This window comes from Panicum hallii, chromosome 3 (assembly GCF_002211085.1).
Source record: "Panicum hallii strain FIL2 chromosome 3, PHallii_v3.1, whole genome shotgun sequence".
Taxonomy (NCBI): Eukaryota; Viridiplantae; Streptophyta; class Magnoliopsida; order Poales; family Poaceae; genus Panicum; species Panicum hallii.
In genome coordinates this window covers 47036690-47050810 of record NC_038044.1, presented here as the reverse complement: position 1 = coordinate 47050810, position 14121 = coordinate 47036690, and the positions used below count along the sequence as shown (strand labels likewise).

At 42.2% G+C, this 14121-nt stretch overlaps 2 protein-coding genes across 2 annotated transcripts; both read right to left on the bottom strand.

Moving 5' to 3' along the window:
• Positions 1–350: 350 nt before the first annotated feature.
• On the bottom strand, positions 351–2002 carry LOC112887204 (rho GDP-dissociation inhibitor 1-like). Its single transcript, XM_025953330.1, has 5 exons — positions 1743–2002; positions 1583–1649; positions 1267–1485; positions 531–655; positions 351–455 (listed from the first exon to the last, which is right to left on the bottom strand). The coding sequence occupies exons 1-5, from the start codon at positions 1890–1892 to the stop codon at positions 375–377; spliced, it is 642 nt and encodes a 213-aa protein (XP_025809115.1). The 5' UTR covers positions 1893–2002; the 3' UTR covers positions 351–374.
• Positions 2003–3087: 1085 nt separating this feature from the next.
• Positions 3088–4005, bottom strand: LOC112885448 (protein NYNRIN-like). The gene has a single exon (XM_025951068.1). The coding sequence runs from the start codon at positions 4003–4005 to the stop codon at positions 3088–3090; it is 918 nt and encodes a 305-aa protein (XP_025806853.1).
• Between the last annotated feature and the right edge of the window lie 10116 nt (positions 4006–14121).

The window sequence follows — 14121 nt, the reverse complement described above, 5'->3', positions numbered from 1 at the left end:
ACTGTGAATGCAGAAACTAGCTAGCATTACTGCACTTTACATCAAATGCATTCGTATTATAAGCAGCAAAAGGTTCTGAAACTTTAGTGATAACCCCATGACTAGAGAATAAGGAAATATGCAAAAGAATTGATGAATGAGTAAAGGAAATCGTTGTGCATGAGGTTAAGAAGCTCAACGGTACATAAATATATCTGAATATCTCCACACAGGATTGATTATAAAATGTGAAGAAATAATATTATGTGACCAACATCAACGTCAAAAGATGAACTCCAAACATCAATCATTCTAGAGAAGCAATAGCACATCTTCTGCTTGGCTTAGCTATGAGCTCTAACATATTTAAATAAGCCGGCCTTGCTCCATCCACATCATTGGGCTCCTGGCCACTCCTTCCTAATCTCAAAGTAGTAACTCATCTCCAAGTAGCACTTGCCATCATCATCAACAAACTACATGGGCATACGACATGATTGGTGAGATATGATCTTGAAGCATCAATTGCAAAACATGATAAATACAGATACCTTTAGTTTAGCAGAATAGGAACCTCTGGCAAAAATTCCAGCAGGGGTGGTCTCTTCTTCACCCTCATACACGTAGGGCTCTAGCTGGGGACTGAACGTCCCCAACATCATCTTCTGGTTCTCCACTGCAATAAACATGAAAAACATGAGCAATTTCAAACGGAAGAGTAGAAAGAATGTGAAGGATAAAATCATACTCCTATGCCAATGGTCATATTGTCTTATACTCATGTTATTGTTTTTGGTTGTATAAGCAAAGCCATGAGTGATATATCATTCAGTAGATCACATTAATTTTAAGTAGAGTTCAATTTGTTTTTGCTTCCAGTAGTACTATATACATCACATTATTAGCATTTCATCTGAGCTGATGGCAATGTCAATCATGGAAGGCTTCTAACCATGAGCCACAGTAAAATAGAAAGTATTTAATCTTAACTGATGTTGCAAATTACTCTGCGACTGTAAGTAAATCTTGAACTAGACAAAAGAGCAATTTTTCCATTCACTCTCTCTCTCTCTTTCTCTCTCTCAGAGAGAGAAAGAGACTTCATTGTTATTAATTTTAATGAAGTAGAGGATTGGATTGAAACATTCATTTTAGATGATACGTAATATGTCATTCGACTAGATATTTCGATGGACAACATATCAACAGAGTACATGTGACAGCAGATCAAATCAAGTTGAGTTGATGAGTACTAGTAATGCATCGAGGAATTTGTGGTGTTCACACCTCTTACTCCAGTTTTCCAGACAATGTTGGTGTACTTGAGGCCTGACACAATGTTGTTAGAGACAATGAAGGAGAATCGGAAGCTGTAGGGGCTGCCATCCTTGAGGGCAAACGCGTAGCCCTTCTCATCAGCCTGAAATGGGATTGGCAGGACCAGATCTGGTCGGCCCGGTGATAAGATGGTCAGGTTCATAACCTTTACCTCTGGCTCCGCAGTTTCTGCATGAAAAGTTAATAGTTCATGGGTTCAAGATTGGACAATTGTTATATTCGTATTTAACGTGAAGATGGTGTGCTATGAACAGGTTACAATCACCTCCAAGCTGTTCTGTATCAACTTGCCCAAGGAGTTGCTCCTTCCACCTCCTCAGGCTCTCGTCATCCTATACAAACATGTAGATCACAATTTGAGGATTACTCAGAAATAGAGATGAAGATATCAACAGTCATGAGGCAATGTGCACAATTTAATATACCTTGTCGAGCTCAAGCTGTTCCTTTAGGGGAACCTGGGGGCCAAGCACAACGATGCGCTTGTTACCTTCTTCGTTCTCTTCTTCCTCCTCAATGTGGTTCCCCTCATGCTTCTCCTTCTCTTTCTCTTTCTCTTTCTCCTTATCATCCATAGGCTATGCACGTGCTTCCGCTCCCAATGCGGTTGATGGGGACGACCGTGGTGAGCGAAAGGACCAATGCCAATGAACAATCAGATGAGAAGCAATACTCAAAGATTGGGACATAGCATGTCACACTGCGTTTTGTATGTTTGCTGCATAGGACAATTGGTGGCGCAAGGGGGTTTGGAGTGGTGGAGATAGGGAAAGGAGGAAAGTTCCATGGCATACTAGAGAGCAGCCCGGGCAGCCACGAGAGGGGCACTAGGTGTGCGCATCACCACTCCTTGCGTAAGCGGCTACGCCGGGGGCCCTGCGAGCCAGCCATTGTATCGCATTGCTGGATGCACCTTGGAATGATGGTTTCTATGGATGCACACCTTTTCCGTTGCCTTTCTTATCTTCAGTGTCCCTTGAATTTTTCCTTGTACTTCTATATGTTTCCATGTAGTCTTGGCTCAAAACTAATTCATGCATGCTGCATTAGCTTTTCCCTTGATTAGAAAAAAGGATGATTGAGCGATAAAATTGCATGCATGTAGCCTATTTGGGGTAAATCTCATAAATATCAACATCATGATGTATTAACTCTCTCATGGAGCATCTGCTTTCCAATCCATTCGATCGCATCATTGAGTTTCCTATGATGATATTTATAAAACAAGGCAGATGATGGACTGTTGACGCACGGATCGTAAACGATCGTCACTGGCGGTGCTCCTGCGCAGGCCGGTCAGACCAGTTCTGCAGACCGGTTAGACTGGTTCTTCGAGGGGCAGCACGAAGACCTAGAGGGACCCCTCGGGGCTAATGGAGCTAGGGTTGCCCTGAGGTCGGCAGGCCACTCAGAACACCCTCGAATGCCGCAGAGACACAAGAAGAATAGAATTAGGGTTTGGAAAAGAGATGGCGAGCAAAAGGGAAGTGCAATAGTTGTTTAATCGATTGGGATTACCCTCAGTTGGCCTTAGCCTTCATATATATAGACCAGGGAAGTCGTACCCCTTCACGAGTCGGTTCATAAAGATCACGATTTAGAAAATCTAAACCTACTCGGATTACGGCAGGTCCAACTGGTCTGACCGGTCAGCCTTGGTCCGTGCCAATTTTAGCTGTCAACATATGCCCCGCTACCATTTTGGTGAGCTTTTGCATGCCAAAAAGCAATAATCAATACTATAACTACCCTGAGGGTGATACTCATATATCAGCCATCCTCCTCTTCAAGCATCTTGCCATACGCTAAGATGATACTTTTCAAGTATCTTCTGTTGAGAGCTCTGGGTAAACGTTCTCCTTGCAGTGTCTCCACCATATATGAATTTCGGAAGATAACCTTGAAGATCTTGTACGGATCTTCCCAACTTGGCGACCACTTGCCAAACTTGTTGCTCTTGATACCAAGAGGCAGAATTATCTTCCAAACCAGCTCACCAACCTGAAAAGATTTATTTCTTACCTTCTTCTTGTAAGCTCTAGCCACCTGAAGCTTGTCCTTCTCAAACTCCTTCAAAGCCTTCATACGCTTGTCAGTCACCTCATCAATATTGTCCATCATCAAATCTTGATAATCAACAGTGGAGAGATCATTTTGTTTGGCCAATCTATAGGCGTCCAGATTCACCTCAACGGGTAAAATGGCCTCTTGACCATACATAAGCTCAAAAGGAGTAACTTTAGTAGCACATTGTCTAGATATACAATGAGCCCATAAAGCCTCAGATAAAACCTCATGCGACCTCCTAGGATTCTCTTCTACCTTTTTCTTGATAAGTTTGATAAAAACCTTATTACTAGACTTGGCCTGAGCATAATATGGAGATGAATTGAGCAATTTAATCTTATAAGATTCTGTGAATTCACGCACCTCCTTAGATATAAATGAAGTCCTCTGATCAGTTGTTAAAGTTTGGGGAATACCGAACCTATGGATAATATGCTCAGTAATGAACTTAATCACCTCTCTATGTGTCATATTCTTTAAAGGAACTGCTTTGATCCACTTAGTAAAATAATCTGTAGCCACCAACATGAAGCAATGCCCTTTTGATGAAGGAGGATTAGTTTGTCCAATGAAATCCAATCCCCAACCTCGGAACAGCCATGATTTGATAATAGGATGCATCAACACAGTAGGTACCAATTGTAAATTACCAAATCGCTAACACTCCTCACATCCCTTATAATATTTGAAACAATCAACTATCATGCTAGGCCAATAGAAACCGGCTCTTCTGAGTAACCACTTCATCTTAGGAGCCGATTGATGTATCCTACAGATGCCTTCATGAACTTCTCCCATGTTGAGTTTGGCCTCATTCAAATCTAAACACTTGAGAAGCAAATCTTCGGTGGTTCGTCGATAAAGTTCATCATCAAGTAACACATACTTAAACGCCAAACACCGAATATTTCTCTCCACACCACGACCAAGATCTTTCAAATAAGTCACAATAGGTGCTCTCTAGTCTCAACCTTCGGCCTTGACTGTGACACCCTAGGTGTCAATTTGTATCACATTAGGTATGAAATGTAATGCATGTGTTCATTTGTATAAGGTTGGATGTATTTGTAGAAGTAAGACCCTATGTGTAATTTTATAAGAATATGAGTCCTTTTGTGCAAAATGCATGAGTTACAAAAGTAATTTTCAAAAGTTACTAGGGGCCAAATTATAAGGATGCAAGTAATCATGACTCACCTGAAAACTTGCATTTAGGCCCAAATTATGAGTAAAATAATTAACAAGGACAAAATCTTTATAAAATTTAAAGTTAGTCCCAAGTTTCAAAATAAAGTTGCATACTTCGAGTTTTTGATTTCAAACCCTAAAACAAAGTTGTAGATCTTGAAAAGTATTACAACTTTCATTTTGAACACTTTTCCTTTCGAGCCCTGGTTTAAAAGTTATCACTAGTTTACAGACAGGTCCCTAGAACTTTGGAAAATTACAAACCAGTCCAGTCGTCTTCAACCCTCCTTCTGCTCCTCTGTTTTTCTATCTCCCGCCGCCGCCGCCGCTGTTCCTCGGAACTCCGGCCGGTCAGTACTGCCCCCTTGCTTCCCCTCACTCCTAGACGCCGCCCTAGGCCTGCCCCTCTGCCCTAGCCCGCCCCCGTGGCACCTCCTCGCGCCCCCAACGCGCCTAGCGCCGCCGCTGGCACTGCCACCTCCGCGCCGCCGTGGCGCCCGGCCGTGCGCCCCTTTCCTCCCTTCCTTTCCCTATAAATAGCACCCCCAGGACCTCTGGAAGCTGTTCCCCCACTCCTTTGCGCCTCTCCCACGCTGCAGCTCAGCTCCCCGCGCCACCGTGCCGCCGCCACTCCTGCCTTCCGCCGGCGGACCTCCTCCGGCCGTCCTTTCTCCTCCCAAGTACGCCAATCGGTGCGCCCGGATGCCCTCTTCCTCCCCACCCCCTTCCCCTTGCCAATTGATCATCTCCTCGTCAGAATTGGAGCTGGAACCGAGCTCCTCCGGCCATCCATGGCAGAAGGACCCATTTGTAAAGTCCCAAATCTTCCCAAGGGTCCAAATGAAAGTTTTCAACCCTTTCTTCCTTTCCAATGTGCTGGACTTTGAAAATTCCTAGAAAATCGTAGAAAATTCAAAAAAATGTAAAACCAGTTGGACTTGAATCTTTATTTCAAACTCTATCACTTTTGTTTTATGACCATGTTGTGAAAATAGATGGTTTGTGCTGTATTTAAAATAGGAGTAAGTAAGTGCTTGTTATTTCATGTGAGTGGTATTTCTGATTTGTAAATTCAATAAAACATTGTAGGAAATTCCAAAAATTGCAAAACCAGTTTTGTTTGAAACTAGATTTTGAACTCTACAACTTCTATTAAGTAAGTTTGATATAAAACAAAATACTTTTGAATCTATATTAAATCTAAGACATGGGAGTGTAATATCCTATCCATAGTTTCAATTTTGTTCCTACATGTTAACTTTGTGATCATGATTTTTAATATACAATCTCCATAGATTAAGTATGTAGTAATGTGGACTTTTTAAACCTAACATTGTTTTATAATTTAATTCTTATAAGATTGATCAATTCCATTTGTTTTATATAAAAATTAGCTAAAGTCTTTTCAGTAAAGCTTATTTAATTAAATCTTTTGATCAAAATCTTTAAATATGCAATTGATCTGTGTTTAAGTTTTCAAAACTTTATAACCCTAATTATCTAGGGTTTACTTTCAATTTTAAATTTAAATTTAAGTATTTCAATTCCTATTTCCAATTGAATTAATGTATAGTCATGAGTTGAATAGTTATGATTCAAAGTTTAAGTTTCTTTTGCACCATGAGTTCTTGAGTGTTAGCGTTTGAATTGCAACTTTACCGAAAAGTAAATGAAAGTGTGTGCATCCATTAAACTCCATCCTGCATATCATGTAGGCTCGATCTCTCCCTCGCTGACGGAAGTTACCAGCTTATCCCGGAACCAGAAAGAGGTTATTCTGAAGACCCTAAGAACCTCGTCAGGGAATTCTCGGAAGGCCCGAACCCAAGTTCGGACGTTATTAACTTGACTAACTCCAGCCCCACCAGTAAAGGCAAGCCCCGGACATATCCCACTACTTTATTTACACTGCAATCTATGTCTATTCATATTATATCTTGCATTAAGTCTAGGAATGGAAGTGAAACTCTAGATGCATGAATCCTAGGAATCCAATGTAATGCTCCCGAGTCCCTAACGGATAGATGCTCCGCTAATAGGACCGGTAGAAGTCGGGTGATTCCCTGTCACTCGCGCGATATAGGAATTGTAATGTTTACATTCCTGTTATCACTATAAGGATGACGAACAGGGTCATGTGTTGTATCATGACCTGGAAATTTACCCTGTCTGTTTCGTTAAAAGTTGATAAGGTCGATATGTGTGGTAGTGCGGGTTAAGCGTTTGAAAGTACTAGCCACATGCCGTGAGTTATGGGTAAGCGGTAAGCCTAGTAGCCAATCGGCCCGAGGAGTGGACATACCTCCCACCACATGTATTTGGTTCTTCTGGTTACTTGGTTCGACTGGGGAATACGTGTTGCAAGGGCAACCAGGAGTACGGGTTTTGTAGTCACGCTACAGACGTACGTCCTGCACTTTGGAAGTGCGTATGGTCCTGCAGTCGCTTGTGGTGGATCTGATCCACGAGTCGGAATGAAAGGCAAACGGTTGCTTTGGAACGACCCTGTGGTGTTCCAAGCGTGTGAGTTAGGTTTACCTTGCAAGGTTTGAAATTCGATTCAGAATCGTCCGCTTCTCACGAAGATTGAGACTGCTTGATCCCTTTACCACATAGAGTAATAAGAGCAATATTATGGTTATCAAAGATGATGCTTGACCAAAGATTACACCATGCTTGCTTAGTTCTAGGTGCTTACCTAGAATGGATAATTAACTAGAATCTGAAAGCTAAAACTTGAAATTAAGGATCTACTCTTTGTTGCTTTTCAGCTGAAACTAAACCCAGAACTATTATAAGCTTTCATAAGTCTAGTTATGGGCTAAGTATACCCAACCCGGGTAAGCCTTGCTGAGTATTAGTATACTCAGCCTTGCTAGTTGTATGTTTTTCAGGTGACATCTGTGAAGACCCTACTCTTCCCTTGCCTTGGTCCTGTGCTCTTACAGAAGGTTGGTCCGTGGAATGGATTCCGTCCCCGGCCAGCATTGGTGATAACGGGTGATGTCATGCCCGGGCTTAGCATGACATCCGTCTTAACGACGAGTTGTAATCATCGTGTATGTTTTCCGCTGCTAAAAACCATAGTTTTAACAGTTTGTAATATTTTCTCTGAATTTGAAACTTCGTACCTCTTTTGGAAACCCTTATAACGAAACTCTCTCTATGATGTAAAATGTGCTGGTGATTGTATCTCTGGACTCACCTTCGTGTGAGGTAACCTTATTTGATCCTGTGTATCGGTGGTTTATCGGGACGTTACCCGACAGGCCAAGGGATTATACCGTTTGAAGCACGTTGGAGCCCTCGGGAGTGGACTCGCGTACTTGAGCCGGTATAATTCAGGTTGGTTCTGCCACATTGACAGTTTTATCAACTTTCTTGGCCGAATCGTTGCTTTCAGTAGACACATCGGTCAGACCGGTCTGGGCGGTCAGATCGATGGCGTCAACTGGTCGGGCCGGTTCATCCAAAACTTGCACCTCGGCATCTATACTCATCGGTTCTCGAATGAGAAAGTACTTCTTCACAACTACATAACCAGATGCTTCCTGTGCCAAAGCATTAGCCCTTCCATTATCTTCTCTCTGTATATGCCGTATCACAAATTCGTCAAAACAAGAGATGATATCAAGGCATTTATCAAGATATGCATTCAAAAAGCCATTATAACACTGGCATACCTTGGATACTTGCTGCACCACCAGAAGTGAATCACCAAAAGCCTCCACATGTTTCACACCCAAAGATTGCAAAACCTCCAAGCTAAATAAAAGCGCTTCATACTTAACTTGATTGTTAGTGCGATCTTCATCCACATGGTTAGACAGATCAAACATAGCACCATTTGGAGAAATAAGAACAACACCAATCCCTTGACCATCATCACAAACTGATCCATCGAAATACAACTTCCATGGGTGCAAGTAATATAGCTGATTTCCAAATCAAGCCCATCATCAATCCGATGTTCAACAATAAAATCCGCTACAATTTGGACTTTCATGGATTTCAAAGGTTCAGAAAGCCAAATCATATTCAACAAGCACATACGCCCACTTGCCGATCCTACCACTTAAAATCAGCTTATGTAACATATGCCTAATCAAATCGGTCTGACATGCCACTATGCAAATACTTGATAATAAATAATGCCAAAACTTAGTACAAGCACAATACAAAGACAAGCATAACTTCTCAATAAATGTACACCTTGTCTCCGCATTAACAAGTCGTCAGCTTACATAGATGATAATATGCTCCTTTCCTTCAGTTTCTTAAGTCAAAAACAGCACCAATAACCTTATCTTCAGTAGCCAAATAAAGCCTAAAAGGAACCCCTCTCCTAGGCGCCTTGAGCACCGGTGGTGAAGAAAAATAAAACTTGATCTTTTCAAATGCTTCTTGCTGTTTTGCCCCCCAAGTAAATTCGGCTTCATCTTTTAACCAAAGAATAGGAGTAAAAACATCAATCTTTCTAGACAAGTTAGATATAAATCTTCTTAAGAAATTCACCTTGCCTAGAAACTTCTGCAAATCTTTCTTACATGTAGGAGCTTGCACATTCCTCATAGCTTCAATTCTTTTTAGATCAATCTCTATGTCTTTCTCATGAACAATGAAGCCTAGGAACTTCCCAACTGATTCACCAAAAGCACATTTGAGTGGATTCATCTTCAAACCATACCAACGCATCCTCTCAAGAGCAAGTCTCAAATTAGCCAAGTGATGATCCAATCTAGCCGATTTAATAAAAATATCATCAATATAGACTTCCAAGATAACACCAAGCAAGACATGAAAAATCAAGTTCATAGCTCTTTGATAAGCTGCACAAGCATTTTTCAATCCAAAAGTCATGACAATCCACTCAAATAAACAAACAAATCCTAGACATTTAAAGGGCATTTTAGACATATCTTCTTTGGCCATGAATATTTGATTATAACCAGCGTTACTATCAACAAAATAAATGACTTTGTGTCCAGAAGCTTCATTAATCAACATATCGGCTATAGGCATGGGATACTCATCTTTAGGTATAGCTTTACTGAGATCTCTAAAATCAATGTATACTCTTATTTTTCCTGAATCTTTCTTTCTCTACAGGCACGATATTAGAAATCCAATCAGCATAACAACAAGACCGAATAAATCCAGCTTCTAGTAAACGATTAATCACCTCTTTGATTTGGTCATACATAATGGGATTAAAACGCGTTGTAGGTTGCTTGTAAGGTCTAAAACCGGCTTTAATAGATTGCCGATGCTCAACCAAGTCAGGACTCAAACTAGGCATTTCATGATAATTCCATGCAAAGCAATCAACATATTCTTTTAACAATTTAATCAAATCGGCTTTATACTCAGCCGGTAAATTCTTGTTTACAAAAGTCAGCCTAGGAACTCTGTTCTTCTAAACGGTCGTTTAGTCCATTTAAACAACGTTTAAATGGTGAACAGAGGTCACTCGTGTCATTTAGGCCCTAAACGGTGAATTAAACAGTTGGACCATTTAAACCCGTTTAAACTGTTAAAAACCATCTAAACTTTCTAAACAAGGTCAAGTTAAACGTGATTAAATGAGCTAAATGACTATTAATTCATAATTTAGTCAATAGGAATATTAGAACTACCACAATAAATACCGAGCTATTTAGCATCGTAAGTATATGAAGTGTTGTGGGATTTAGATTTCTTCCAAAAAGATTATTTGGTAGCATACTTACTTTTTACATGTGCAAATATGTAGACTTTCTAGCATATTTGACATTTACATACATAAATATGTATATTTTAGTGTTACTATGCCAAACTGTTTAGGCCGTTTAACTCTGTTTAAACACCGTTTAAACAGCCTAAACACTAAACACAGGTTGACCGACTGTTTACCGTTTAGCATTTAGGATAACATTGCCTAGAAATAGAACATCTCTCCAAGATCTACCTTTTCTAATGGATTAGCCGATGAAAACCCTTGCCCTAACTTATCTATGTCATCAAAATCTTCAATAGCTTCACACGTATCATTTCTATGTGCCTGATAGTGTTCAATCCTCTGATGCAACCATTCTGAATCCGACTGGTCGGGCAATCCAGTCTAACCGGTCGCACCTCTATCTCATCGCCTATCCACTGAATTAAAAGCTGATGCAAGGTAGAAGGAACACACTGATTCACATGTATCCAATCGTGTCCCAGAATCAAACGGAAGTTACCTTGCACCTCGGAGACGAAGAATGTTGTAGCAAGTGTCTTACTCCCCACAGTCAGCTCCATGGAAGCAACTCCCTTGGCGCCAATAGGATCACCTCCTCCCATGCTGCTAACCTTCATGTTCATCTTGATCAGCTCCTCGTCTGTCCCACCAAGCTTCTTGAACAATGAATATGGCATTCAGTTCATAATAGCTCCACCATCAACAAGCATCCGAGAAATCGGTCTTCCATTAATATGCCCCCTCATGTGGAGAGCCTTCAGATGGTTAATCAAATTCCTTCGGCTTCTGGAACACAGCATCACGCGGCCCAAACTCTAGATGAGCTAGATCTTTCTCCCGAACTATAGAGTAATCCAAAGACAAGTGCACCACATTAATTTCCATTTTGTTGCGCTCTAGTGATGCTTCATAATCCACCAACTCCTCATCATCCTGTACAAGAAGAGCCAATGGTACTTCTTCATCGCAAAGACCTGAAATGGGCACCGCCGATTCAGCTTTCTATTCTACTGCAGGAGCAACTAGTCTAACCAGTTCTGCTAGGCGGTTAGATCGGTCCTCTGTACCGGTCAGACCGGTCGGCTGGGCGGCTCGACCGGTCCTGTTGGCTGGTCAACTGCCTTGACCTTCCACACCTTATTCTAAGGGACCATGGGCCTGTACCAGTTGAACTGCTCGCCCCTCAGCTTCTCTGCTTCCTGCTCTTTCTTTTCTTGAAAGCGCAGGCGCTGCAGCTTCCTCTTTTGGGTACGAGTCAACCCCGGAGGACCCCACCTTGGTTGAAAGTACTTTGCTGGCGAACTGCTGCTGCTAGCTTCATGATCATTTTCCATGAATGTTTTCTAGACAAAAGACTTGGCCGAATTACCAAAAACCATCGGTCCCTTGCCTACGTCCTTGACAACCATAGTCACATCACCGATCTGCACAATATTATCAACTATGGTTTCTTCTGAGTCTACCTGCACAGGCTGCACTTCTTCCTTCTTCTCCTTAACATGATATTCCTATCTTGGAGTGCAAGAATGACATGCCCCCGGTAGGACCGGTCTAACCAATCTGTAGCCTGTCTTACCGGTGCAGGCTGCTGCCTTGGACCCGATTGGCGAGATCCCAATCGGTCATGCACCGGTTTTGACAAGCTATCAAACATAGGCCTTCTATGGTCTTCCTCCCTCTGGTGAGATGGTGGATGTGGCATCGGATAGCATTGCATCCAAATTCCCTTGTGTTCCCATGGTGGACACAAAGAATCCGACACTGGCAGTGCCCAAAGCATTGTAGCATACACCTTCTGAGGAGGAAACAAAGTAGTCACATCACCCCTGTGCTTGCTAGATTCTCCACTAGGAGATGATGGCTTATCTTGGCGTGGAGGTGATCTCGGTCTTTTTTTTGATGGCTGATCTCTCGAAATGGCCTTTTTGATTCATGTACTTGTTTAGAAGCTGATCAAAGGTAGGTCTTTGCTTTCCAACCTCCCCTGAACCTTTGACTCATTATCCTTCCAAGTACCAACTTCTGGGTGCTTTGGTTTGATCATCTTGGGTCAGCCCTGGGCCAGACCGATCTAACCGGTAGGAGAAACCGGTCTCACTGGTCGCATCTAGGCAGCAGTCTGACTCGAGTTTCGTACGGAACTTGCTTGCCCCCAGAATCCAGTAGCTCTTACAATAATTTTTATTCCCATCAGGAGTCTTCTCAATCACCACTTCTCTGGCCAGAATCTTATCTTCTAAAATTTTTGGCCTCTCCTCACCAATGATCACATTCTTCCCCTTAGCTCCTTCGACTTGCTCCAGCCGAATAAGTACTTTGGAGTTATTCAGATCAATGGTGTGAACTGGAAATAGAGTTTTATCAATCTGCATCTCAAGAAAGACCAATCATCCTTCATTGATGGCCGATTGTACCTCTCAATAGAAAACATTACAATCTTTAGTTGCATGAGATGAAGAATTATGCCACTTGCAGTATGCATGTCGCTTCAACTTCTCAAGCGGCGGTATGGCATGAGACAACTTGATGTTTCTATTTTTAAGCAACTCATCAAATATACGATCACATTTAGAAACATAAAAGGTAAATCACACTTCTTCTTGCCATTTCTTTTGAGCTGGCTTAAGCGATGAGCATGAATATGATTTGGCTTTCGATGGCCAAACAAACTCGACGACATTAACTGAAGGGATATGAGATGGGCTACGCTAGCGATAAATAAAAAAAATCCACCGCATAAACTGGGAAAACTGTTGTTATAGATCACAGAGTTACCACTAGACGCACAGGTGCGGAACTTCTATAGCGCGTTGGGGTAGTGCAGTCGGTCGCCGGCAGTGCAGCTGCAAGACCTCCTCACGTGCGGCTCGTCCTTGTGCAGCAGATGCAACACCTCCAAGGTATCCACACGTATGGGGAAGAAGCATCGCACTCCGGACTGCTAGGTCCGCGAGGGCAACCGTGGGCACGGGCATGGGAATAGGCGGCTGCCAGAAAGCGTGGAATTAGGGTTCCCCCTCCATGCGCCCCCACCCCTTCTTATATAGGCGCCAACTAATGGGCTTTCTAATCAAGGCCCATTAGTGCATCTAAGCCCAGTCTAATTCAGATCATATCCTCATTAGGCTTTCAGCCCCTTAAGTATGTGACCCTATGGGCTCACGTGCGAACAGACATGGCTCGAGTACTCCTACTCGACCAATAGTTGACAGCGGCCTCTAGCAAGACGTGTCAACTCCTATGTGCGTGCAAAGATCATATCAGACGAGCTGTCACAATCTCATATACTGCTATTCTCTTTGCCTCATGATATTTGGTCTAGCTCCAAGCTGACCTCTCTTTCTCGATTTCGTGATCCGAAATCCTTGGTTAATACTTAACCCTAGCACGGCCATGCATTTCTTGATCCGATCACTCGAGGGGCCCAGAGATATCTCTCTCAATCAAAGGGGGGGCAAATCCCGTCTTGACTGACCATGTCTCACAGCATGCTTCTTGACAAACCCGAGAACCACCTTTATGACTACCCAGTTACGGAGTAGCGTTTGATGGCTCCTAAGTAGGTTGGTTCACATCTTGAGTATATGCGACAATCTCAGGTCTAAGGAGACAGCGCACACATTGTGTAATGAGAAATCACTATTTTTCGAGTTGGGTCAGTCCAGCCTCATATCATACATGCCCCCACATTATTAGTTGGACATCTCCATATCTATAACTTGTAAAACAGAGACATCAATTAATACATAAGCTAGTCTAATGTTCATGTGTATACATGAACTCTGACTAGGAACAACTTTAGAATAACCATACAAGTAAAGAGTCTCACA

What these genes read in the sequence shown, in the direction of transcription:
- LOC112887204 (XM_025953330.1), bottom strand. Translation starts at nt 1,892, where the DNA reads ATGGATGATAAGGAGAAAGAGAAAGAGAAAGAGAAGGAGAAGCATGAG. An exon ending in AACAGCTTGAGCTCGACAAG is followed by an intron (nt 1,650 to 1,742) that starts GTATATTAAATT and finishes ATGTTTGTATAG; the next exon opens with GATGACGAGAGCCTGAGGAG. An exon ending in TGATACAGAACAGCTTGGAG is followed by an intron (nt 1,486 to 1,582) that starts GTGATTGTAACC and finishes CTTTTCATGCAG; the next exon opens with AAACTGCGGAGCCAGAGGTA.
- LOC112885448 (XM_025951068.1), bottom strand. Translation starts at nt 4,005, where the DNA reads ATGCATCCTATTATCAAATCATGGCTGTTCCGAGGTTGGGGATTGGAT.